This window comes from Panthera onca, chromosome A1 (genome assembly GCF_046562875.1).
Source record: "Panthera onca isolate mPanOnc1 chromosome A1, mPanOnc1 haplotype 2, whole genome shotgun sequence".
NCBI classification, from domain to species: Eukaryota; Metazoa; Chordata; class Mammalia; order Carnivora; family Felidae; genus Panthera; species Panthera onca.
The window spans coordinates 37,168,350-37,195,232 of record NC_138339.1 but is presented as its reverse complement, the minus strand read 5'-3'; the positions used below and the strand labels follow the sequence as shown (position 1 = coordinate 37,195,232).

Here is a 26,883-nt window from a genome sequence, read left to right as displayed (position 1 = left end):
GACCCAAATAAGTAAAATCAAGAATGAAAGAGGAGAAATCACAACCAACACAACAGAGATAAAAACAATAATAAGAGAATATTATGAGCAATTATATGTCAATAAAATGGGCAATCTGGAAGAAATGGACAAATTCCTAGAAACATATACACTACCAAAACTGAAACAGGAAGAAATAGAAAATTTGAAAAGACCCATAACCAGTAAGGAAATCAAATTAGTAATAAAAAATCTGCCAAAAAACAAGAGTCCAGGACAAGATGGCTTTCCAGGGGAATTCTACCAAACATTTAAGGAAGCGTTAACACCTATTCTCTTGAAACTGTTCCAAAAAATAGAAATGGAAGGAAAACTTCCAAACTCTTTCTATGAAGCCAGCATTACCTGATTCCAAAACCAGACAGAGACCCCACTAAAAAGGAGAACTATAGACCAATTTCCCTGAGGAACATGGATGCAAAAATCCTCAACAAGATATTAGCCAACCGGATCCAACAATACATTAAAAAATTACTCACCACGACCAAGTGGGATTTATACCCGGGATGCAGAGCTGGTTCAATATCTGCAAAACAATTAATGTGATTCATCACATCAATAAAAAAAAGGACAAGAACCATATGATCCTCTCAATAGACGCAGAGAAAGCATTTGACAAAATACAGAATCCTTTCTTGATAAAAACCCTCAAGAAAGTAGGGATAGAAGGATCATACCTCGAGATGATAAAAGCCATATGCAAGCGACCCAATGCTAATATCATCCTCAATGGGAAAAAACTGACAGCTTTCCCTCTAAGGTCAGAAACAAGACAGGGATGTCCACTCTCGCCACTGTTAGTCAACATAGTATTGGGAAGTCTTAGCCTCTGCAACCAGACAACACAAAGAAATAAAAGGCATCCAAATCAGCCAGGAGGAGGTCAAACTTTCACTCTTCGCAGATGACATGATACTCTATATGGAAAACCCAAAAGATTCCACCAAAAAATTGCTAGAACTGTTCCATGAATTCAGCAAAGTTGCAGGATATAAAATCAATGCACAGAAATCAGTTGCATTCCTATACACCAACAATGAAGCGACAGAAAGAGAAATCAAGGAATCAATCCCATTTACAGTTGCACAAAAAACCATAAAATACCTAGGAATAAATCTAACCAAAGAGGTGAAAAATCTATACACTGAAAACTATAGAAAGTTTATGAAAGAAACTGAAGGAGACACAAACAAATGGAAAAAGATTCCATGTTCCTGGATAGGAAGAACAAATATTGTTAAAATGTCAATACTACCCAAAGTAATCTACATATTCAATGCAATCCCTATCAAAATAACACCAGCATTCTTCACAGAGCTAGAACAAACAACCCTAAAATTTGTATGGAACCAGAAAAGACCCCGAATAGCCAAAGCAATCTTGAAAAAGAAAACCAAAGCAGGAGGGATCACAATCCCAGACTTCAAGCTATACTACAAAATTGTAATCATCAAGAGAGTATAGTACTGGCACAAGAACAGACCCTCAGATCAATGGAATTGAATAGAGAACCCAGAAATGGACCCACAAATGTATGGGCAACTAATCTTTGACAAAGCAGGAAAGAATATCTGATGGAATAAAGACAGTTTCTTCAGCAAGTGCTGCTGGGAAAACTGGACAACAACATGCAGAAGAATGAACCTGGACTACTTTCTTATACCATACACAAAAAATAAACTCAAAGTGGATGAAAGACCTCAATGTGAGACAGGAAGCCATTAAAATCCTTGAGGAGAAAGCAGGCAAAAACCTCTTTGATCTTGCCCGCAGCAATTTCTTATTCAACATTGTCTCCCAAGGCAAGGGAAACAAATCAAAAATGAACTACTGGGACCTCATCAAAATAAAAAGCTTCTGCACAGCGAAGGAAACAATCAGCAAAACTAAAAGGCAAGCGACAGAAGGGGAGAAGATATTTGCAAACGACATATCAGATAAAGGGTTAGTATCCAAAATGTATAAACAACTTACCAAACTCAACACCCAAAAAACAAATAATCCAGTGAAGGAATGGGCAAAAGACATGAATAGACACTTCTCCAAAGAAGACATCAAGATGGCCAACCAACACATGAAAAAATGCTCAACATCACTCATCATCAGGGAAATACAAATCAAAACCACAATGAGATACCACCTCACACCTGTCAGAATGGCTAACATTAACAACTCAGGCAACAATGTTGACAAGGATGTTGGCGAGGATGCGGAGAAAGAGGATCTCTTTTGCACCGCTGGTGGGGATGCAAGCGGGTGCAGCCACTCTGGAAAACAGTATGGAGGTTTCTCAAAAAACTAAAAATAGAACTACCCTACGACCCAGCAATTGCACTACTAGGCATTTATCCAAGGGATACAGGTGTGCTGTTTCGAAGGGACACATGCACCCCCATGTTTATGGCAGCACTATCAACAATAGCCAAATTATGGAAAGAGCCCAACTGTCCATTGATGGATGAATGGATAAAGAAGATGTGGTATATTTGTACAATGGAGTATTACTCGGCAATCAAAAAGAAAGAAATCTTGCCATTTGCAACTATGTGGATGGAACTGGAGGGTATTATGCTAAGTGAAATTAGTCAGTCAGAGAAAGACAAAAATCATATGACTTCACTTATGAGGACTTTAAGAGAAAAACAGATGAACATAACGGAAGGGAAGCAAAAATAATATAAAAACAGGGAGGGGGACAAAACAAAAGAGATTGATAAATATAGAGAACAAACTGAGGGTTGCTGGAGGGGTTGTGGGAGGGGGGATGGGCTAAATGGGTAAGGGGCATTGAGGAATATACTGATATCATTGCTTCACTATATACTAACTAATTTGGATGTAAATTTTAAAAAATAAAAAAATAAAGTTAAATTACAAAGTTTAAATAAAATAAAATAGAATAGAATGGTTGAGTCATGGGTCTCCTGGGTGGCTCCATTGGTCAAGAGTCCAGATCAATGGAATTGAGTATTGATTTCAACTCAGGTCATGATCTCATGGTTTGTGGGATCAAGCCCTGCATCAGGCTCTGTGCTGACAGTGCAGAGCTTGCTTGGGATTCTCTGTCTCCCCCTCTATCTGTCCCTCCTTGGCTCCTGCTCTCTCTCTCTCTCTCTCTCTCTCTCTCTCTCTGTCTTTGAAAATAAATAAACTTAAAAAAATTGAAAAAATAAATTACAAAACTTAAAAGATAAAACTCCAGGAACCCAAGGCAGGCTGCCCCAATAGCGTATTAATTATTTTGAGCTGAAGCTACTTGGGAAAGAGCCAGTACAAGGACGTTCAGACCCTCATCTGTCTCCCTGGAGACAGGAAATAATTCTCTCATGTGAAAGGTACGCTCCATGTACTAAGCAGTAAAATGACATCCTTATCACTGAAGATAGGGAGTTTAAAGCAGAGAAAGCTGTAGAAACAACTTTGTTACTTTTTGCTAATCTACTACCCCAGCCCCAATTCCACTTAGAATTTCTTACTAATTAAAACTCCCACACTGTTTTCTTTGTCCTGTCAATTCCTCCCAAATTTATTGTCTCTATGTCTAAAATGTATAAAAATTACCTGGCTTGGCCATTTCTTTGGGTCTCAATTTCATTATTGGACCTCTGTGTACACATAGTAAAACTTTTTCTCCTGCTAATCTGTCTCAGGTCAGTTTAATTACTAAACCAACTGAAAGAATGTTAGAGAGTAAAGGAATTTTCCCCCTCCTGTACAAAGTCAAAAGTAGAAAAAAAGGAAAGGGACTACTCCATAAAACAATGCAAACATTTCAAAATCCTTGGGTTTTAAAGAGAATTGATTGGTATTCTTATTGCACCCGTAGGTCACTGGGAGAGACACAGGCTCCCTGTGATGCAAATATTAGTGAATATATATTCATATATATATTGCTCAAAGGATGCCAGGTATCTATATGCAAAACCATAAACATTCCCAAGTGATCACTATTTTGTCTCCTCGGTGTTTCTGTCTGTGAAGTAGAACTAGTCACATTCAAATGATTGGTGACTTCCAAGCCCCTGAAAGTAAATGAAAAATGAAATTGTATTTTTGTCTATTATTGCATATGGAACTAACAGATGTTATTACCAGAGAGAATGGAAACCTTTACCCTCCACCTAGTTTTATAATCCAGTAGACACATTCAAGCTGCCCAAGGAAGTATAAAATATTTTTAGTCATTGTGCTATTTTTATGATTTTACTAAACTGTAATTTCTCAAAGATCTGAGATTTTATGACTCTTTTATGGAGATTGCTTATGTTTCTAAACTTTCCTGTTACTTGATTTTTACAACCTTGAAAGAACATATGCTTATGAAGAGATGGCGTGTTTACTCTGCCATGGTCAAGTGGGAATTATGTAATATGTACATAGTCCATTTCGCAGTTAGCTAGTTCAATTTTATTTGTTAGAAAATTGTCTCCATTGTCCATTAATTAATTGACTAATCCAACAAACATTTTTTTTATCACTTTACACATATGCAAATACGTACTGAACATTGGAAGAGAAAAGCATATGCGCACAAACACACACACTATTTTCCGCTTTTGTAGAATTTGCAGTCTAAAGAGATTTTTAGCCTTGGACAGTCTGGGTGGCACATTCGGTTATGTGTCCGACTCTTGATCTCAGCTCAGGTCACGATCTCACAGTTTATGAGTTTGAACCCTGCATCGGGCTCTGCACTGATGTCATGGAGCCTGCTTGGGCTCCTGTCTCTCCTTCTCTCTGCCCCTCCCCTACTTGTGTACGTGCGCATACACTCTGGGTCTGTTAAAATAAATAAAATTCGTTTCATTCTTTTAAAAACATATAAATAAATAAATGAATAAATAAATAAATAAATAAATAAATAAATAAATAAATACAGGGATTTTTAGCCTTTAAATTGAACTAAAAGTCTACCTTCCTGTAACATTTTAATTGCTGATTCTCTGCATCAAACCAAACAAACTTATTGCCTCTTCCACATGAGAGTTCTTTAAAAATCTGAAGAATCATCAGAACCTTCCTTCTTTAGATGTTATGAATAAATCTTCAGATCCCATAACATTTTCTACAAGACCCTCTTAAAATGCAATACTCAGAACTGAATTAGATACTGTCTGCCAAATGCAGTTAACAAATGAGATGCCTTCTTTTAAAACAGCCTGGTATGTCAACCGTTTGTCACTATTGTGTAAACCATGCTGAACTACGTTTTCCATTCCCTTTGTCGTATGGGCAGACCACAGGGGAGGTACTTGGGAGACTTGGAAGCAGAGGGGAAGCAACAGCTGTTTCCAAGCTCACACATGTTGTTTCCAGCTGCTGAATCACCTCCTTGGGGTGAAGTAGCAGCTGGGTCTGCCAAGCACCCTAGTTTGCCCTGGATCCAAGTGATTTCTTTTATTCCTCAGTCAGGTGTATTTGTTACCTCTGTGAACAGAGGACCCTGGAAATCTTGCAGAATACCTTTGTCAACAAGGTCCAAGGCAAAGAAACTAACATGGTTTCAGTCTGTCCTCTTGGGGTTCAGTCTTGTGCCTCTGGCTTCCAATTTCCCCTTGGTCTCCTCCAGTTTCCAGCTACCTTCCCTTCCTGACTGCCTTCCTAGCAGACTTTATGCATCAGCATGAGAAGCAGCAACAACAACATCACCAGGGGTGCTCAACCAGCTCCCACAGTTGCCCAATTCTCTGGAGCAAATTATATATATTTTTCTCCTAGTGATTCTGATTTCCTAGTTGAATGGATACAATTAGAGTAAGTTTTTGTTATTTTCAAATTTAATTTTGAAATAATCCACACACACGCACACACTGATGTACCCCATTTGTGAAGCAAGACATTTCTGATACACCTGATGCTGGTTGCCCTTTGCCAACACCAGTTGCTGGTGCAACTGCCATCATTGTTGCATTTGTATTTCTCCACCTGTCCCCTCTTTCTTAGGTAACCACTATTCTGGATTTTATGCTTACTGTTCCTTTGCTTTTCTTAAAGTTCTAATGTATACATTACTTAATTTTAAGCATTTTTGAATTTTAAATAAATATTAGACAGCTGTAGGACAGCCAGGACTTGTAAAATTATCTTCTTAAATCTGTATATGTTCTGTTAAAAATATCATCCAGATAAGTGCCTCCCATCCCATACTATATTTTTCCCTTGTTCAGTGCGATTACCTTGATTTTGGACCATCAACCTAGACTGTTGACATTAGTTTGGATCTTGCTTCAACTCTCTAGTATATTAAATCTCCCATCTGCTGTGTTGCTTTCCCTCAAGCCTTGCTGAGAATATTTTCTACGTTTCCATTCAAATGATAAAAATATTAAGAGGAGAGTTCGAGAACAGGGCACAGACACATGGTACTTTTGCTTCACCTTGGTATGGCCTTCAGTTCAGTTTATATGTTGCTTTGCTGCATTAGCAAAGTGTTCTTAGCATCATTCTTATCATACCTGCTGTAACTGTTTATTTACTTATCACTCTCAATAGCTAGACAGTAATATCCTTGGTGAAGGGACAAAGCCTAATTCCATTTTGTATTTTCTGTGCAATCACAACTCTTAGTACTAAATAGGCACTCAGTCATTAAATTATCTACTGAATGTACCAGTTTCATCTAGAAGGATAAATAGGAATTTAAGAGCTGAATAAGGTGGGAAAGGGTGTTTTAGACAGTGGGAGCAATTAAGGGGCAGGGTAAATTGAACAAAATTAGGGACAAGCGTGGTACTATTGAATTTCCTTTAGGGAATTCATATTATAGGAACCTAAGTAGGCAAATAAGTCAATGGTCAGACTACGCTTTCAGCTAAACCATCTTAATAACATACTACAGGAAAATGATAGTGGGGACCACTATTGGTATAATTTTTAAATGAACTGGATAAACCATCATGTTTTTCACTTGAAAAAGAATCTCAGAACTATTTGAATATTTGCTTTTGTAAGGATTTTTTGACACTAATTTATCTTTATTATTTCTTTCCTTTTCTATATTGCACCTCTGGTTTTTGTTTTTGTAATATGCTTGAAGGGAAGAAGAGGGAGAGAGGGAGGAAGGAAGGATGGGAAAGGAGGAGAGGGATGGACAGAAGGAAACGATTTATAGGTGTTGCTTCCAAAGATTCTGATTCAGTAGACTGAATTGGATGCTACTATAAAACTGCATTTTGAGACATTTCCAGAACTGATGGTGATGTGCACCTAGGTTTGAGAGCCATCATCTGAGGGATGTGGTCATGTGTTGATAAACAAATGAACACACAACCACAAAAAAATCATCTATGAGTCCAGTGTAAGCTACTGATCTACTAATAGAACATGAGTGACACCTCCAGTTGGAATTGCATCAGCAAATGTCTTTTCTGGTTCTGGATCTGGATCACATTTTACTGCTGTCTCCTTCCATCACCTGTAAATCAAACACCAGCAAATTTTCTGAGTTGACCTTTGTTCGGCAAACTGACCATTTCCTTGAAAAGATGTTGACATCTCCATTTTAGAGTTCCTCAACAGTTTTACTAAAGATTAGAAAAATTTTGAGGCATTAAGAGTTTTAAAATTATATTTCTATTGATTAATTTCTCTTCTGTATTAATTAGATTATAAATTCAATGGTACACATGAAAGAACTGTATTAACATGTTGCCTATAAGAAAAAGCAAATTGTGGAGGCTGAATAAATATGGGTGATAGTGGCAGAAAGAATGTTTCCAATGAGGGGAAAAAACCCCTCATTAGAAGCTCATCTCCATTAAACTTATTCTCACAACAAGAGTCACCTGGAATATCGTTCTAAATTATTCCGTAACAAAATTTTAAAAATAGAAAAGCCTAAGAAAAATAACTACACAAAATCTGAAGTCAGAAAAAATTTTCAAAGTCAATGCTGACTTGAATACAATACAGGAATGTTAAAGGAGAACATTGTACAGCCAGAGTCCTGGCTTTTAAACCAAATTAACCACAACTGATTACAGTGTTAAAATTGTACTTTCTTGCATTTGCTATATTTTTAGATGTCTTTAAATTCAGTGGTTTGAAATTGTTTTCTAGTAAAATACTTTTAAAAATCAACCAATATTACTGCTTCATTAACATACACTTTTCAAACTACAGTGCATTTTTGTTTTGCCTTTTTTTTACTGTATAGTTTAATTTGAGAATGAGAGAGATTGAAATAAACTTAGGTTTGATCCTAGACTGGGAAAATTAGACTTAAATGGAGCAGCCACTGCTATTTGACAGGATTATTATGTTGCTATTTTAACAACAGTATTCAGTTCACATTCCAAAATGCTCTGGTAATGTATAAGTTGTATATATGGTTTCATATTTTATATTTTAAATATACATTAAATTTTGCTTTTTTATAAAGAATTTATACTTTCAGTCAGATATTTCTGACTTTTCCAATCACACTTTTGGGGATATAGACTTTAACTGAAAATTTGGTCATATATATGAATTTGAAATAATATATATGAATATATATATATATAAACCTATATAGGTGTGTATAACTAGATATCTTATCTAGATATATAGATGTGTGTGCATACGTGTGTGTGAGAGCGATTAAGAATGAATTTATGTATTTTAAGGGCATCTCATATACTTCCATTCCAAGAGAGCACTAGTGTTTTGTTAAATGAGAATTTCTGAATATTCTTTTCTGCAGATATAACAAGCAAAATATTTTTAAAGTGTTTTATATAATTAATTATAACTCAAGCCAATAAAAGGTATTAAATAGAGAACAAGAAATAATACTAAAAGCTGTGTCCCCAGAGCATGAAATTATTATAATATAATGTTGATGAAATTCCCTATTAGTTGGGAATACAGAGAAAAATACCATTTTATATTTCTAGTCCATTTATGTATAACACAGAATGTAGCAGTACAGCTATCTGATAAATATATAAATATATAAATCTGATAAATATATCTCATAAATATATATATACATATTAAAGTTAAATCGTTTAGGTTTGATAAAATTGTTTTGTGTTTACTCTCCTTGAAATTGGTATTAGATATATAAAGTATAGATCCTACCTAATAGAGAATGATCAGGATTCATATGTCACACACACACATACACACACACACACACACACACACACACACACACACAACTGTACATATTTAGGACCGGATTCTATTTGGAACTTTGAGAAGTTCAAATTTTAGAGAAACATTTGTCTATTGCCGTCAAGTAAACAATAACACTGAGAGCAGAGATGCTAACCCAGTCAAGTCCTAATTCTACTGGAAATGTATATAAAGTCACTGGATATGTATATAAAGTATCTTCTCTTCTGCCTTTCTCTTCCTCTGTGTATATAAGATGTTACACTTTCTTCCTGTTTATAAACCTGAGTTGATCAGAAAGGTGAAACTGAACGATGAGTGTCTAGAATTTCACTTCCCTGGGGAACAACAATATCTGATCTCACACTACTCCACTTCAAAGATAAAGGCTTTGTTGAAATAGGAAACATAGGTTGTGTGGGGTCACAAGTGGGCATAACCAGTTATTTGAAAGTACTCCAGAAAGTGCCAAATACTATTGCTTTTAAAGCCAAAATGGGACTGAGGCACCTGGCAGGCTCAGTCAGTGGAACGTGCGACCCTTGATCTTAGGGTTGTGAGTTCGATCCCCACGTTGGGTGGACAAATTACTTAAAAAAATAAAATCTTTAAGTGGGCAAAAAGACATGATAGACACTTCTCCAAAGAAGACATCCAGATGGCCAACCGACACATGAAAAAATGCTCAACATCACTCATCATCGGGGAAATACAAATCAAAACCACAATGAGATACCACCTCACACCTGTCAGAATGGCTAACATTAACAACTCAGGCAACAACAGATGTTGGCAAGGATGCGGAGAAAGAGGATCTCTTTTGCACCGCTGGTGGGAATGCAAACTGGTGCAGCCACTCTGGAAAAGAGTATGGAGGTTTCTCAAAAAACTAAAAATAGAACTACCCTAGACCCAGCAAATGCACTACTAGGCATTTATCCACGGGATACAGGTGTGCTGTTCTGAAGAGACACATGCACCCCCATGTTTATAGCAGCACTATCAACAAGAGCCAAAGTATGCAAAGAGCCCAAATGTCCATCAATGGATGAATGGATAAAGAAGATGTGGTATATTTGTACAATGGAGTATTACTCGGCAATCAAAAAGAAAAAATCTTGCCATTTGCAGCTACCTGGATGGAACTGGACGGTATTATGCTAAGTGAAATTAGTCATTCAGAGAAAGACAAAAATCATATGACCTCACTCATATGAGGACTTTATTTTTTTTTTTTTCTTTTTTTTTTTTTTTAAAGTAGGGGGCTTTTTTTTTTTTTTTTTTTAATTTTTTTCAACGTTTTTTATTTATTTTTGGGACAGAGAGAGACAGAGCATGAACGGGGGAGGGGCAGAGAGAGAGGGAGACACAGAATCGGAAACAGGCTCCAGGCTCCGAGCCATCAGCCCAGAGCCTGACGCGGGGCTCGAACTCACGGACCGCGAGATCGTGACCTGGCTGAAGTCGGACGCTCAACCGACTGCGCCACCCAGGCGCCTTTTTTTTTTTTTTTTTTTTTTTAATTTTTTTCAACGTTTAATGAGGACTTTAAGATACAAAACAGATGAACATAAGGGAAGGGAAGCAAAAATAATATAAAAACAGGGAGGGGGCAAAACATAAGAGACTCTTAAATATGGAGAACAAACAGATGGCTACTAGAGGGGTTGTGGGAGGAGGGATGGGCTAAATTGATAAGGGGCATTAGGGGCATTAAGGCTAAGGGGTATCTACTCCTGAAATCATTGTTGCACTATATGCTAACTAATTTGGATGTAAATTTTAAAAATTAAAATTAAAAAAACTTAAAATAAATAGATAAATAATAAATAATAAATATGTTTAGCCCTAGAAATATATAAATAAATAAATAAAAATTTTAGAGAAAGAGAAAGAAAGAAAGAAAGAAAGAAAGAAAGAAAGAAAGGGAAAATGAGATGTGGCTAATTAAAAAGATTTTTGCTATATATTCATTGAGCTATTTCTGATAATATTCTAAAGTAAAATGCTTGCTTAACTTTAAATATAAGACATTACCTTAATAGTTTCTAAAGTTTGATTGTTATATAATCCTTATTGCAAACAAAATATTTTGTAAAGACATGACAGTATTTTATAGGTAGTAATTATATTCTGTCATTTCAGTGAGTCTGCATCTGAGTTAAATGCTCTTACATTTGCATCTAATCTGGTATTGAACAATATAAATGGTGTAATTCTTTCGAATAATTACAACTTTTTTCTTCTACTTAGAACAACATTAGATACCAAGTAGAAAAGACAGAAGTCAAGAGAGAGACCACAGAAGAAAGGTAACAACTTTATGGTTTAGTATTTGTAACGGGACTTCCTTTTTGAACAGAGGCCCCACGTTTACATTCTGCACTGGGTCCTGCAAAATGCGGAGGTATCTCCGCGCAGCTTATTGAGGCCCGGGAGAGGATACCACCAGGGGACAGAGGTCAGCGACGCTCTTTCAGGTGCTGCGGCAGGTGGACTTCCTACCTGACTCCACCATTGTGGCAAACCTCTCCAGACTCTCTTTGCCAGCTTGTGGGGACCAACGGGCTCAGACTCCCACCATTGCTCTACCCTGCCCTGCTTATTTGCTTGTCTGGCTGTCCGGAGACAGGTCTGGGGCTCGGACTACTCACCCACAGGCCAAGCCTCTCGTCACCCGAAGGCTTACATGTGCTAGGGAGGACCAGGGCCCCGGGGGTGGGCAAGCAGCTTCTTCCCTGAGTCACTAGGGCCTCAGTGCTACCTTCCCCCGCCCACCAGGAGTGACATGGCGCCCTCCAGGTGGCCTGTGGCTGCCATTGCCGCTGCTGCCTGCCGGTGAGGAAGCCCGTGTGCTCCAGCTGCTGTGTCTGCAGAGAGGGGATGGAGGACTTGGGCAGCCATAGGGGGCTTTCGGCACCCTGGGCTGTCCCCTCTCCCGCCCAAGGAGTGAGGGCTGGATCCCCACCTGCAGCATTTGCTCCTCCGGGTCTGCCCACAGTGGGGCCCAGGCCGGGCCCACCTCGGAGGAGCCCTCCCAGGTCTGCTGCACTGTCTCCAGGCCTGGCGGGGGCTGGGCTGAGCCTTCACTGTGGGGCCTGAGGCTAGGGGAGGCCATGTAAGGAGGTCCAGGGGCTGGAGGCCTCCCTCCACCGGGGTGGGTGACGGGCAGCGCCGCCAGGCCACCCGAGGTAAGAAGGAGTCTAAGGGCACCCTGCCCGGGCCCTGCACAAGATGCTCTCTGCAGTGCTTGCAGCCACAGCTCAGAGCTTCAGCCACAGGAAAGCGCTGTCTGCATAGACCAGGCCAACAAGGAAGCCACAGAAGAGCTGCAGGAAGGGGGGCTTGTTGTTGAGCATGTAGCCATGGCAGCAGCCACTGTGGCTGTCTGGAGTAGTAACCCTGCCCCGCCCAGCGTGACCAGGTGGACAGGCATATGGCCGTGGCCACCAGCTGCACTGGGTACCCTGAGGCCTGCCTGCAGCACACCCATTAGGCTAGCAGCCAGAGGGAGCAGGGCAGAGGTGTGCAGGGACCGCAGCCGCCCGGGGAGCGCTCCCTCGACCAGCTCAGAGTGGGTGGGACAGCAGGCTCAGGAGCAGGCCAGATAGGGCTGTGTAGCCCAGGTCAGTAGCGGGAGCTCCTGCGGCAGCTCCGGGACCAGGGTGAGGATGGGGCCAGTTCCACAGACCACAGGCTGCTCAGCAACGCCAGGGACAGTAGAGGGGTGGGTAAGTGGGGTGCTCTGGAATGCACAGCATGGCTCAAGGTGTCAAGGGTGGTTTGGGGTCTGTGTGCTTACTGGGAAGCTGGGAGGACAGAATGAGGAAACAAGGACCAGAAAGATTCTTCTAGTGATAGAGTCCCAGTGTGGTTTGGACTCAGCTTTGCGACTTTAGGAAAGATACCCAAATTCCTTGGGCCTCAGTTTCCTCCTTTGCAAAGCGTAACCCCTGCCCCTGGAATGTTGGGTAGGGCCCCTGGCAGGAAGTACAGACCCCAGCTTCTTCATGAGCTCAAAGCCCATTCTGCTTGTACTCAGGTGCTTTGACCCCAGCCGGCACCTGTGCACCACCCCCTCCTAGGCCACCCTCCATTAGTCAGCCATTTTTCTAGGCTTGGGTCTCTTCCCCCAGCCCTCCCACCAGTCTCTGTGTCCAACCCACTTTTTAAAATTTATAGAAATAACAAAATACAAACATTTGTTTTAAAAGACCTTTAAGGGCACCTGGGGGGCTCAGTCAGTTGGGCATCTGACTCTTGATCCAGCTCAGGTCTTGATCTCAGGATGGTGAGTTCAAACCCTGTGTTGGGCTCTATGCTGGGCATGAAGCCTACTTAAAAAAAAAAAAAAAAAAAAACCCAAACCTTAACAATGACAAAAACAAAACAATGCTATGAATTATATACTTAAGAAGTATTTAACTAAGATCGTGTAAAATTTACATGAAGGAAAAGTAAACATTTCCTCAGACTACATAAAATGGAGACAACCAAATAAAGAGGAATCAACATTACAAAGTTGTCAACCTTCCCTAAATCAATCAGTAAATTCAGTGCGATTTCTTTTTAAATTCTACTTTTGGGGAGCCGGGGTGGCTCAATTGGTTAAGCATCAGACTCTTAATTTTGGCTCAGGTCATGATCCCAGGTTCAAGGGATTGAGCCCGGCATCAGGCTCCATGTTCAGCATGGATTCTCTCTCTCTCTCTCTCTCTCTCTCTCTCTCTCTCTCTTATTTTCTCTCTCTGCCCCTCTCCAGCTCATGCATGTATGCATAATAAATAAATAAATAAATAAATAAATAAATAAATAAATAAATTCTACTTTTAAAAGTAACTGATCATGAGAGATTGATTCAAAAGTATTCATTAAGTACAAAAAACCTTCAGTAATTTAGGAATAAAAGAAAACTTCCTTTGTATAATTATGGGTATCTATCAAAAACCGTATTTTCAGGTATGTACAACCAGCCCAAGATTCCTCAAAAACATTTAAGATAATCTTCAAGTGGGGATGCCTGGCTGGCTCAGTCTGTACAGCATGTGATTCTTGATCTTGGGGTTGTGAGTTTGAGCCCCATTTTGGGTGTAAAGATTGCTTAAAAATAAAACCTTAAAAAAAAAAAAGAAAGAAAAAGAACCTTCAAGTGAAGCTCAAAGTCAGAAAAGTCCCATATATGTGCTCAGAGTGATTAAAATAAACTTTTAATTCCCACAATCTTAAACAAGAATAAACAATTCAACATCACCCAACACGCAAGGAGAAGATTTAATATGAAAAGAGAAACTAACAAAAATAAGCAACAAAAATTCCATTCAACAACAGATTACTATAGGATTTCTAATTAAAGTAAGAAAATAAATCACACTTTCATTGCTACTATTCAGTATGCTTTGATGAGTATATTTTTTGCAATATTTTCTCATCTTAAGAGCTCCCTTCCTGTTCCCATGTTTTCCCCTTTAATTTGATTTACTCTCTTACTTTTGAGAACTTTCTTCAGTAGCTTGCTGAGAAAAAGTATGCACGGGGGATGATTTTTTTGAGATAGTTCATACTTTAACATACATTTCTTTTGTCCTCATATTTAATTGACATTAATTGACAGGGCCTACAACTCTAGCTTGACAACATTTCCCTGCAGAATTTTGGAGGTGTTTCTGTTCTGTTAAGAATGTTAAAGCCATTCTATTTTTTGACCAGTTCCATATCCCCTTCTATGGAACCTATAGGATTTTCTTCTTATCCACAGTGTTCTGAAATTTCACAGAGATGTGCCTTGGTATTTTCCAGCTATACAGGAGGGGTGTATTTTCATTCAACCAGGAACTTAGTGGAAACCTTCAGCTTGCCATTTCCTTCAGTTTTACCCAATTTTTGAATTATTTTGCTGTCGATTGTCTCCATTTTCTCTATTATTTAGCTATTGGACCTCCTGGACTAATTATATAATACTATCTTTTTTCTCTTCTTACAGCCATCTCTTTGTCTCTCTGCTCTACTTTCTGTGAGATTTTCCTCAACTTTATGTTCCCAAACTCCTTTCGTTGCTTTTATCATGTTTTAAAATCTGATCTTTTTTCCCCTTAAATGTTCTTTTTTCATAACAGCTTGTTCTTTTTTCATAGATACAATATCATCTTTTAATCTGAGGATTTTTATTATGATATTTATGAGAATAAAAGGTAGGGCATAAGGAATGTAGTCAATGATACTATAATAGCATCCTATGATGACAGATGGTGGCTACACCTGTGACCATACCATATAGTTATAAAATCACTGTTGTATACTTGAAACTAATGTAACATTATGTGTCAACTTTAGTTAAATTAAACACTGTAAATTTTTTTCATGTTTATTTTTGACAGAGAGAGAGGGAGACAAAGCATGAGCAGAGAGGGGCATAGAGAGAGAGGAGACACAGAATCCGAAGCAGGCTCCAGGCTCTGGGCTGTCAGCAAAGAGCCTGATGCGCGGCTGAAACAACCGTGAGATCATGACCTGAGCCTAAGTTGGACGCTTGACCGACTGAGCCAGCCCAGGTGCCCCAAAATATTTTTTAAAAAGTAAATAAAAGAGGTCTTAGCCTCCAGCATTCAGTGTGCGTGTGGACACCGATCTTACTATTTTCAGTAAAGTACCCACGCAGCCAGCTATATAGGAGGCAGAACCAACTTGTAAAGTTACCCTGAGTCCTAATAACAGCCCTACACGTGGTTTAATTCTCTATGGTAGTCCTCTCAAAATTAGCGAGTTTTGAACATCGGGCCTGCATCTGAGTTTTGCTCTGGGCCCCCAAAATTATGTGTCCAGTCCTGAGTACCCACACCCTCAAGTCTGCAGATCAAGACTAAAGACCAGTTTTACTCTTTTCCGTTTTCTCTGAGGCTGGGAGAGGAGCATTTGCCCAACAATGTACAATTCAGGTGGGGACCTGGAGATCTGCTTCTAAATTCAATGTTACACAATTGTCTTTACTCTGGTGCTGCTTTTCTTCCTTCGGTCCCTCACAAAGCTGCTGTGTCTAAATCTCGCTTTGCACGGGCACCAAGGTCACAGCATGCTGGCAGCTGATATTTCTCTACCATGCCTGTATGTGTTGGCCACAAACTCCATCAAAAAGGCTGCTCTCTATCAACAGTGAGGTACAGTTCCTTGAATGCCAAACCTACGTTGTGTGTCTGGTGGAGGACTCTGGCACCAGCAGGCCTCCTCAGGGGTGTTGTGCTAATTAAGAGGAGGTATTGGATGGCTTGTGTCTTTCTTTCTGGTGATCACATCCATTGTAAGGTTTGCCAATAAATGCTTTTTTTTTAACGTTTTTATTTATTTTTTTTAATTTTTTTTTTAACGTTTATTTATTTTTGAGACAGAGAGAGACACACAGCATGAATGGGGGAGGGGCAGAGAGAGAGGGAAACACAGAATCGGAAGCAGGCTCCAGGCTCTGAGCCATCAGCCCAGAGCCCGACGCGGGGCTCTAACTCGCGGACCGCGAGATGGTGACCTGAGCCGAAGTCGGACGCTTAACCGACTGAGCCACCCAGGCGCCCCAGGTTTTTATTTATTTTTGAGAGAGAGAGAGACACAGCATGAGCAGGGGAGAGGCAGAGAGAGAGAGAGAGAGAGAGAGAGAGAGAGAGGATCTGAAGCAGGCTCCAGGTTCCCAGCTATCAGCACAGAGCCCAATGCCCGGCTTGAACTCATAAACCTTGAGATCATGACCTGAGCTGAAGTCAGACGCTCAACCGACTGAGCCACCCAGGCGCCCCTGTCAATAAATTCTGTTCCTTAATCCACTAGAGTGACTTGGTAACATTTATTCTCAGCTACAGTGCACAACACAACACAGCTCCAAATTGGATGCATTTTTGCACAAAAGATCCTCAAGACAAAAAATACCATAATTGTGTAATCTATAACAATAATAGTGGTAACAACAAAAATCACTACAACAAACATCCAAATATTCTATTTTATAGTTTGCAATACTGCCAAAACTTTTATCTCAACAACATTTGACAGATGTGTACTATCCCCCTGTTTTAAAGGAAGGGAAACTGAAATTTGGAGGGGTAGTTACTTCTAAGTTCACCAAAAGATTAGGTGGTACTGCTATGACTCAAAACTACTGCCTTCAAATATCCTTTTAACCAGTGTGAATATGCAAGGCTGTCTCATCCACACACAGAGCTTTCTTTTTTCACATGCTCTCTCCATATTTGCTGATTCTCTACACTGAGAAAAACTAAACCTTCTTCAAAGGTTCCTTACCAAACAAAACCTACATTTATCAGATAAACACTCTCCTTAGCAACCATTAATCTTCCAGGGTGAATACAAAGCTGCTTTGCATCAGAACACAAACCAGAGTTACTATTTATTGATTATGCCACATCTTCAAAAAGACCTTTATAGAGCACCTCACAGTTTGTTAAAACTAAAATAGAGCACACTTTCTCTGTAACGGTTTAATGAAAAAAAGAAAACAAGGACATCACTACAAATGGGCAACTATCTAGTTGTAGAGATGAATTCATTTTATCTAACTTTTAATTCTTATTTAAAAAAACTAACAAAACAGTTAAAATGTCATGGGAAGTAATATATTGGTTCTATTCTGAGATAAGACTCTTTGCACAAAGTCAAACATTTGGATAAAAACTGAAATTGTAGGGGTGCCTGGGGCAGCTCAGTCAATTAAGCTTCTGGCTCTTGATTTTCACTCAGGTCATGATCTCATGGTCATGAGATCAAGCCCCATGTCAGGCTCTGTGCTGAGTACTGAGCATGGACCTTGCTTGGGATTCTCTCTCTCCCTCTCTCTCTCTGCCCCTCCCTCAAGTGCACGCATGCGCACGCACACACACACACACACACACACACACACACACACATTCTCTCTCTATCTCCAAATCAATTAAAAAAAATTAAAAATAATTGAAACTCTGAAATCATTTATAGTGAACAATATTCTCCCTCTCCATCTCCCCCCAACATTGTAAAGGTTGAGATAAAATTTTAGGGATAAAGGCTTTGAGATCTTCGATTTTGCCTTTTATAAATTGCTTTGTCTCTAAAATGTGAACATGAGCTAGATCTCTTGAGACTCAGTCCAGTTACAGAATCTTTTCTACTTTCAGGTATATATTCAGGTGCATATTCAGATATTCAGGTTATTTAATTCTCCTTCTTATTCATGTATTTGGTTAGCCTCTCCCCCCACCCATCCTCTTAACTAGACATTGCCACTTCCTTAAGGTAACTTGAAATATGAGAAAGAATCAGGAATATTAAACAAATAACAAACACTTCATTTAAATGATTGGTTAGTTTATTGCCCAAATGCAGAGATGACATAAAATTCTAAAGTACAAGATATCTGAAAATGACAGGAAGGTAAGTCACAATTATTACCATAAATTTTTATAATAATTTTACATTTATAGAGATCAACATTTACATTAACTTAAATTTCAAACATAAAAAAGAGAAAGCAAAAAATACTAGAAGAAAACATAGGATGTCTTTATTTTTTCCTTAAAGCAATGAAGGCCTTTCTAGGTATGACAGAAGCAAAAGCCCTTTTTTATTTTATTTTATTTTTTATTTTATTTTTTTTTTACTTTTATTTTATTTTATTTTTTTTCAACATATGAAATTTATTGTCAAATTGGTTTCCATACAACACCCAGTGCTCATCCCAAAAGGTGCCCTCCTCAATACCCATCACCCACCCTGCCCTCCCTCCCACCCCCCATCAACCCTCAGTTTATTCTCAGTTTTTAAGAGTCTCTTATGCTTTGGCTCTCTTCCACTCTAACCTCTTTTTTTTTTCTTCCCCTCCCCCATTGGTTTCTGTTAAGTTTCTCAGGATCCACATAAGAGTGAAACCATATGGTATCTGTCTTTCTCTGTATCAAAAGCCCTTTTTTAAAAAGACTGGTTAATTTGGCTATATAACAAATAATTCTTGGTGGTAATGTCACAAGACAGAAGGCACACTGGGAAAAGTTATTACCAAAAACTAAATAGACAGTGACAAATGATGGAAGCAAACTTGGATTCTCCAGGCCTCTCTCCTTGTCCTGCAGATGACTGCCTTCTCTTTGTGTCCTCACACGGCCTTTTCTGAGTGTGTGTGTGTGTGTGTGTGTGCATGCACGCTTCCTTTGGTATCTCTTCCTCTTCTTATAAGGATTCAATATTGGATTAGGTCCAAGATTAGTCATATTAGATTCTAGGCCAACCCATATGACCTCATGTAACCTAATTACCTCTTTAAAGGCTTATCTCCAAATACAGTCACATTCTAAGGTACTGAGGATTAGAGCTTCACCATATGAATTTGGTGTGTGGGGGGTTAAGGGGGATACAATTCAGTCCAATACACTTTTGGTTTGGCTATGGCATCCTTTTTCCTCCCTATCAACTTATTTCTGGTGCCAAGTGACAATATGATATCAGGATCTGGTCTTTGATTGTTCACGTTTATGTCAAGATGCCCAGAGAGTTGACTCAGTCACAGTGCTAGTTGGGTCACACAGCAAGAAGTCTGTATACCTTTAAGCCATTTCTAAACTGGGTGGCTAGCAATAACTTGTCTCTGTACCAAAGGGACCGCAAAACAGAAAACTGTATTATAATAAAGCCCTATGAAATGTATCCTTAACTCAACTTGCTCTTAGGGGGATCCCAGAAACGTGCCCAGCATGCCATCTGACTTGTGGGAAAGTGAGATACAGGAGCAGTTGGAGTAGAAATAAGTGGTCATATTAAATAATTCCAGTTACAGTGTTTACCTCAGCAAATTGTACAAAAGCATATGTCAAATGCACACACTACGAGCTCCTGTCCCAGGGCCTGAGAATGTGCATCTGTACAAGGCAGGGATCCAACTCCCTCTTCTAGTGGGGCAGGTTCTCTCTGTGGGTTGGATGGCGTGTCTGCATTTAAGTGGGTACAAGGCATATCAAGTTGGGGAGCATCTGCTGTTGTTTTAAAGAATCAGCATGAAGAAAGTTTGCCTGTCACAGTGAGGAGGACTGGAGTGGATATTTGACATATTCAGGGCCCCTGGTTGTATTTGGGAAACGCTTCTGTATTTAGGGAGAGTTCCACATTAGGAATCCTGTCTTCTCTCAAACACTCAGGGTCTCTGGAAGCTAGTCAGGCTCATGCTCTGGCCTTACACTCCCAGGTGAGCGACCGATTCGGAGGGGAGCAGAACAGCCCTCCCACTTGGCTGGTGAAGGGGCTGCAGGGATTGCCAAGGGTCAGCTGCTGACACGCAAGAGGCCTCAGGGATGGAGGCAGAAGTGGACTCAGGGTACCGAGTCCCTGGCCTTCGTGTTTGATGGGGCAGGCATCAGTGATCTCCATGAATTCTGGTGTTCCTCAAAGTTTACCTTGAGTCTATTGTTTCAACAATCCCAAGAAGTACCTGACAAGTTTTAAATGCTTGTTTTTCTGCTTCAACGACTGAGACAGAATTTTGTTGTTTGCAACAATGCTTGTACATTACATTTGCACATATTAAAAATGCTCACCCCAACTTACAATAAAACAAATATAAACTGTAAATGCATGCTGTTTTCAACTGTCAGATTGACAAAGACAGAAATTGTGGTTTGTTGAGTGATACAGGTAAACATATTACATCCTTCCCTCTCGTGTATTACTGTTTGATATAATGTTTTTCTTCAATAAAAATTTTTAAAAATTAAATAGCGCCTTCCAAAAGAGGTAACCCACATTCCCATTCTCACTTTATGTGTTTCTATATTTATGTATTTATTTATTTTGAAAGGGAGAGAGGGAGAGAGGGAGAGAGTGTGGGCAAGTGGGGGTGGGGCAGAGAGAGAGAGGGAGGGATAGAATACCAAGCAGGCTCTGCACTGTCAGCACAGAGCACAACGCAGGCCTCTAACTCATAAACTGTGAGATCCTTACCTGAGCCAAAACCAAGAGTCAAGCACCCAACTGACTGAGCCACCCAGGCCCCTCCCCCTGTCATTCTCATTTTCATACCTTTCTAGGATCCTGTCATATACTTTTCACTCAACAACAGCTTATATCCTAAAAGAAAAAAAAATAAAGATTTTATAGCATTATTCTACAAACACAAGTTTTAGCAAAAAAAGGAAAAAAGTGTATTTCCTAACTGATTCTCTAAGAAGTAAAAAACAGAGCACACTAGCAGTAACTATTTTTTTTAAGATACTGCAGGAAACACAAAGATGTATAGAACTATTTTGAGGTACTGAGAAGAGTTGTAATATAGTTGGGAAAGAAGATATAATCACATAACCAGTTGAATACTAATAAAATATTTAAATGTAACTTGAAGCCAACAATGAAGGTCAAGTCACAAAGCTATAAATTATTAATTGTCAAATTAATCCTAGGGACAGTATGAGTTCAGAGGAGACTGTTGGATAATTTACTGTGGTGACACAAGCTACCCTAAAATTTAGTGGATTAAAGTGACAGCGCTATCTCCCAATCCTGTGGGCCAAGAGTTCGGGCGGGGCTCAGCTGGCCAATTCTTCTCCACGGAGTATCAGCTGGGGTCACTGCACAGTACTCAGCTGGGGACTGACCTTGCCTAAGGCTCCAAGAAGAGACTGTCACAAATGTAGCACCTTCCTGCTCTTTGGCCTCTCTCCACCTGGCATCTCATTGTTCCTGTCCCTCTATGCAGTTTGGGCTTCTCACAGCATGTTGATCTCAAAGTAGTCACACGTCTTTCCTGGAGTCTGTCTTGCAAGAACGAGGAGGAAGGAAGAAGATGCTCTTGTGGTTTGGATTTGGAAACTCACACAATGTTACTTTTGCCATGTTCAATAGACCAGAGTAGTCACAGAGACCAACCAGCCAGCTTGAAGAAGGGAAACACGGGACTCTCGTTTCCCCTCAGTACTCCACATGGTGAGGACTAGTCAAACTATTTGTGGCCATGTTTAATTCATCATGAAAGAAAAGTTCAATTTGGACTAGAAAGGTCAGAAAAAGCTATACAGGAAAAGTATTACAGACCCTGGTTTTAAAGACTATAGAACGTTTGAAAAAAGGAAGTGAAGTTGAGATAAGGTCAAAAATATCAACTATCTAAATATAAAGCAGGTAACAATGGGAAAAGACTGTCAAAAGACTTAGCAAAACAAGGGGTGCCTGGGTGGCTCAGTCGGTTAAGCGGCCGACTTTGGCTCAGGTCATGATCTCACGGTCCGTGAGTTCAAGCCCTGCATCAGGCTCTGTGCTGACAGCTCAGAGCCTGGAGCCTGTTTCAGATTCTGTGTCTCCCTCTCTCTGACCCTCCCCTGTTCATTTTCTGTCTCAAAAATAAACAAAGGTTAAAAAAAATTAAAAAAAGGCTTAGCAAAACAAGAATTATATTTCTTTCTCAATTTATCTTGCTGTAACAACAAAAGCAATTGCCTCAGCTTGGGCAAGTCCCTTCTTCCTGTTCACCAACACATTGATTCAACCGAGAAGATAATTTTTCCTTAAACAAGGTCAGCTCATCTGAAATACAGTGAATTTGGGCCTATTTCCCAGGAACACCTGGGGAAGGTCAGTCAATGTTCAGCTTGTTTGGAAAAGTGCTTGCTGTTCAAACTCTGAAGGTATAGACAAATGATTGTAGTTAATCCCGAGACAGGATTCAGGGCAGCAAGACAGGGTTGTGATTTAGCAACCATTGATCAGGCAATTTGGGTTTAGCAAGTCTGGTCAAGGTCCCAAGAGAGTCCATGATGTAACATCTTAATCCTACAGGGTCTCTTATAAGGCTTTGTTTAGAAAGGGTTAATCATTATAACCATAATTTTCTCACTGAGAAGAATTTTTCCTGAGATTTGTAGTTCATAAATAAGTAGTTCTCTAGTGTGTGTGTGTGTGTGTGTGTGTGTGTGTGTGTGCTTTTTTTTTTAATGTTTATTTTTGAGAGAGTGCCAGTGAGGGAGGGACAGAGGGAGGGGGACAGAGGATCTGAAGTGGGCTCTTTGCTGACAGCAGCCAGCAGAAAGTGGGGCTTGAATTCATCATGACCTGAGGGAAGTCTGACCTTCAACTGACTGACCCATCCAGGTGCCCCCCATGCAGCCTATTCTGAACCCAGTGCCTGGCGCTTGGCAGATTTTTAAATATTAATTAATATTAATATGCTTAGTGAATTGTATTACTCATATTCTCTTAACACCAATTTAAATAATCTACACTCCTCCGAAATTTTGCCTATATAATACTGAACCGGAAACAGGCATACTTTATAAATACACCAATTAAAACTTAACCATTCCTCAGTAAAGTGAGCATCGCTCTCTCTTGTTTAGCGCTTCAGTTTTCAAAATTTGTGTCTCGCATCTTCTTTAATTTTTTTTGACACTGATATAAAATGAATTTATGAGTATCAAATCTGGCATTCCCAAAACAAAGGAAAAGGGAACAAGATTCATGAGAAATACTTAAAATCTTTTCATGTGTTCTAACACCCTGGAGAATCATAAGGTCTTACTGCCTCTTATGTTATAACATAGATTTCCCCTCCCCTCTCTGATAGCTTTTAGTTTGACTTTATTTGGTGGGGAGCACTGAAAATCCCAAGCTGCAGTCTTGCCGGGTTAGAAGTAGTATTATCTTAAAACTGTGTTCGAGTTTGACGAAGGTCAACAGGCTTGTGCCATTTACACAGTATCTGCTTTCGGTAGTTTTCTGTTTCTTGACCTCTAGGTGGCTCCTTAAAAGCTGTTAGGCAAAGCAAACAAAAGGAAAAGAGAAGCAGACTCGATGGGGCCTTGGGACTCGGAAACCTTAATCTAGAGAGAACCGGTTAAGCCTTCAGAGACCGGAGGGGAGGGTGTGTGCGATTGGAGAGCAGAGAGTCGTCCGGGATGCAGGGCAGCTGGAGAGCGCCTACCACCTGCGCAAACATAAATCTCTTTAATAACCCAGGGATGTCCCGGGGGGAGCGGGAAAGTGTTCTCCATCCTCTCATGTGTGTCATCAAATAAGTGACCGCTGCTTCAGACGAACTGCACAGAATAGTCTGTAGATGTATATATGTGTGCACACGTTAGGAGTTTCAAGCTCTCCTCCCGGAGACGGGCTAGACATCACCTGCCGCGTCTGTAGCAGGCTCCCTCCGAGCCCCGCCAGAGCCGGGAGGGCGGAGGCAGGAGAGGCTGCGGCGCGGAGGTGGCCACTGCACAGCCGGACGCGCCTGCCGCGGCCGGCGTGCTGCATAATTGATGGAGGACCGCGCTCAGCCCTGGGTCGGCGGCGGGCACGGCGAGAGCGTCTCAGGGGAGGAGGGCAGGGCGCCTGGGCCCCTCCCACTCTGCTTTTAGTCGCGCGCCCCGCCCCGGGGACTAGCTGCTGGCGCCGGGGTACCGGCGACTGTGCGCAGGGCCTTCGGCCACCGACGGCGGTGCGCGAGGACCGCGGCTGACCCGCCGGAGCCATGCGCGCCCCGTCCGGCCTGCTGGGGCCCCGGGGGCCGCTGCCGCTGGCCCTCTTGTGTCTCCTCGCCGCGGCGCGCGGGAGCTTGGCGGACGGCCAGCCCACAGGTGCGATGGCTGCAGGGCCGAGTTGGGGAGGAGGGTGCGCTGCAAGGGACGCGCGAGCCTCGGTCCCCGTGGGGAGAGGCGTTGGTGGGGAGAGGCGCGGGGATGCTGGAGACCGCGGGTGCGGAGCGGCGGCCCCCTCCGTCCTTTGGCCAGCTTGGGGGGTTGCCCAAGCTGGACGAGAGGACGGGGGCGGCTCGGGCTCCTCCGCTCCGGGGAGGGAATCTTGGAACCGAGAGCGCCCCGCGAGTCGGGGGCGTTGGTAGCAGGACGGGTCTGGGTGTTCCTGGGACGAGGGCGGCACGGTGTGGGGGTGCGGGCGGGAGCAAGGAACTCGCTCCGCTAAAGTGCCAGGATTTCTGAAAGCCACATTCCCCGAGGCCAACTCCCTTCGCTGGAATCGATAGTAGGTTTAAATATCACCTCCCTGCCTGGCAGGTGGGCTGGACTTGAGGATGTTTTTTAGAGCTGAGTTGAAATAACAACGTAACCACAACCGATCAACCAAAGCCCCCCGCTCATTGGGTAGTGTGTGTGTCTTCTTTTAAACACCCCGGTCTCTGAAAACGAAGGTTTTGCGGGTTTTGTTTTAATTGTTTCAGACACTTTGAAACAGGGATCTGTGTGCAAAACATTACCGAAACCAACACCAGATTTGGCATTGTAGTTTCACCTGTTTATAATCACTTGCCATGTTGAAAGTATTTCATCCAACCTACTTTCTAATGCAGGTTTCTGTGTTACAAATTGCAAAGTGTTAGCAGCTAATTAGGAGAATAGACTGCCTTTCAGGTTGACAGATACTGCCTATCACCAACTAAAATTAAGATAGTCTACACAAGATTTTCCACCTTTATGAGCTTACAGCATGTAGACTTTTTTGTAACATAAAGATGGAAAGATAATCAAAGGATAAGATTTTTCAGTTTTTTACACGTCCTTTAAAGGGTCTAGTTGTTAACTTGGACAAAGCATTATGGATTGCTTCAGTTCCTAAATTTCCTTGCCCCACTTCCTAGCCACATACCTCTTTTTCATTCCTACCACTTATAAAGAGTGGTCAAAGACTTTTTACCCCCCCTTCCCCCCACCGTGCCATTCCTGCCCATTCCTGATTCACTCCTGGTTCACCTGAGACTGTTGCAGCTCTGAGGCCCATTGCATTCTGGGTAAGTCCTATGGTTCTCCACATGGTTGTATGTTAAAATTATCTGGGAGCTTTACAGATACTGGCTCCTGCCCTCAAAACTTTTGATTCAGTTGGCCTGGGATTTAGGCTGGACATCAGGTATTTTGAAAGCTCCCGTGTGATTTAATCAAGAGATCCTAAGCTGGTTTTCAACCCACTGCTTTAGAATCGCGGTGGCCTAGAGAGTGCACCATTGGGTGAATATTTATATGCTGTTGGTAGCAGGGAGTCAGGTTTAAGTTGACATTCAGAGCAGACTTCTAAAGAGAAAAAAGTAGGGAACAAATGAAAGTGGGTTAAATTAACAAAGTTATAAATAATTGGGATGGTGTATGTAGGTGTGGCAATTGTCTGTGTATGTATATAGTGTCAGTCCTGGCCTTTCACCTCCACTTAGGTGAAAACTGTAGAATGATGTGCTGTATAAAAGGCATGAAGTTAGCATCTCATTTTAAGGCAGGATTAAAAATCGTGAAGCGACTTCATTTTATTTTATAGAATCTCTTTTGATCTCTGGGAGATTCAGTTTTCTGTTTGCTAAAGGCTATTGTGAAGTTTACTGGCTATTTTTTATGTAGGTACTTTGAATTACTTGGAAATAGGTATTCTATAAGCCTAAGAGTTTGGGCAAAATTTTAATAATAAACATGGTTATAATTTATCATATTTACTATATAACAAGTGGGCCAGGCATTACACTGTGCAGTATATAACCCTATGGGTTAGCTTTTATTGTCCCTGACTTTCAGATGAGGACATTGGAATTTAGGGAGATTAAACAAATGCCCAAGTATATATAATTATTTAAGCAGTAGAATAGGAAATTAAGCATTGTTCAGTCTGACTCCAATGCCTGTTTTCTTTATTTTTTAATTTTTTAAAGTAAGCTCTAAGCCCAATGTGGGGCATGAATTGTGACCCTGAGATCAAGGGTCGCATGCTTTACCAACTGAGCCAGCCAGGAGCCCCCTCCAATATCTGTTT

General features: G+C 40.8%; 1 protein-coding gene, 1 long non-coding RNA gene and 1 pseudogene across 4 annotated transcripts in view; 1 reads left to right on the top strand and 2 right to left on the bottom strand.

The window, feature by feature from the left end:
- Nucleotides 1–11,828: 11,828 nt before the first annotated feature.
- LOC132680350 (rhomboid domain-containing protein 3 pseudogene) lies at nucleotides 11,829–20,526 on the bottom strand (annotated as a pseudogene).
- Nucleotides 20,527–20,956: 430 nt separating this feature from the next.
- On the bottom strand, nucleotides 20,957–21,966 carry LOC132680115 (uncharacterized). The gene is made up of 2 exons (XR_009610524.3): nucleotides 21,747–21,966; nucleotides 20,957–21,222 (listed from the first exon to the last, which is right to left on the bottom strand). It is a non-coding gene; the product is annotated as an uncharacterized LOC132680115 (long non-coding RNA).
- A 2,536-nt stretch (nucleotides 21,967–24,502) lies between these two features.
- Nucleotides 24,503–26,883, top strand: part of EMB (embigin) — a 49,784-nt gene continuing 47,403 nt past the window's right edge. For 2 of the 3 annotated variants that reach the window (XM_060634579.3, XM_060634578.3), the window contains exon 1: nucleotides 24,505–24,713. In XM_060634579.3, the coding sequence (XP_060490562.1) occupies nucleotides 24,608–24,713 (106 nt within the window). In that variant the 5' untranslated portion in view covers nucleotides 24,505–24,607. Of the gene's footprint in view, nucleotides 24,714–26,883 lie in introns of all 3 variants that reach the window. The other variant, XM_060634580.3, reaches the window with a different exon arrangement.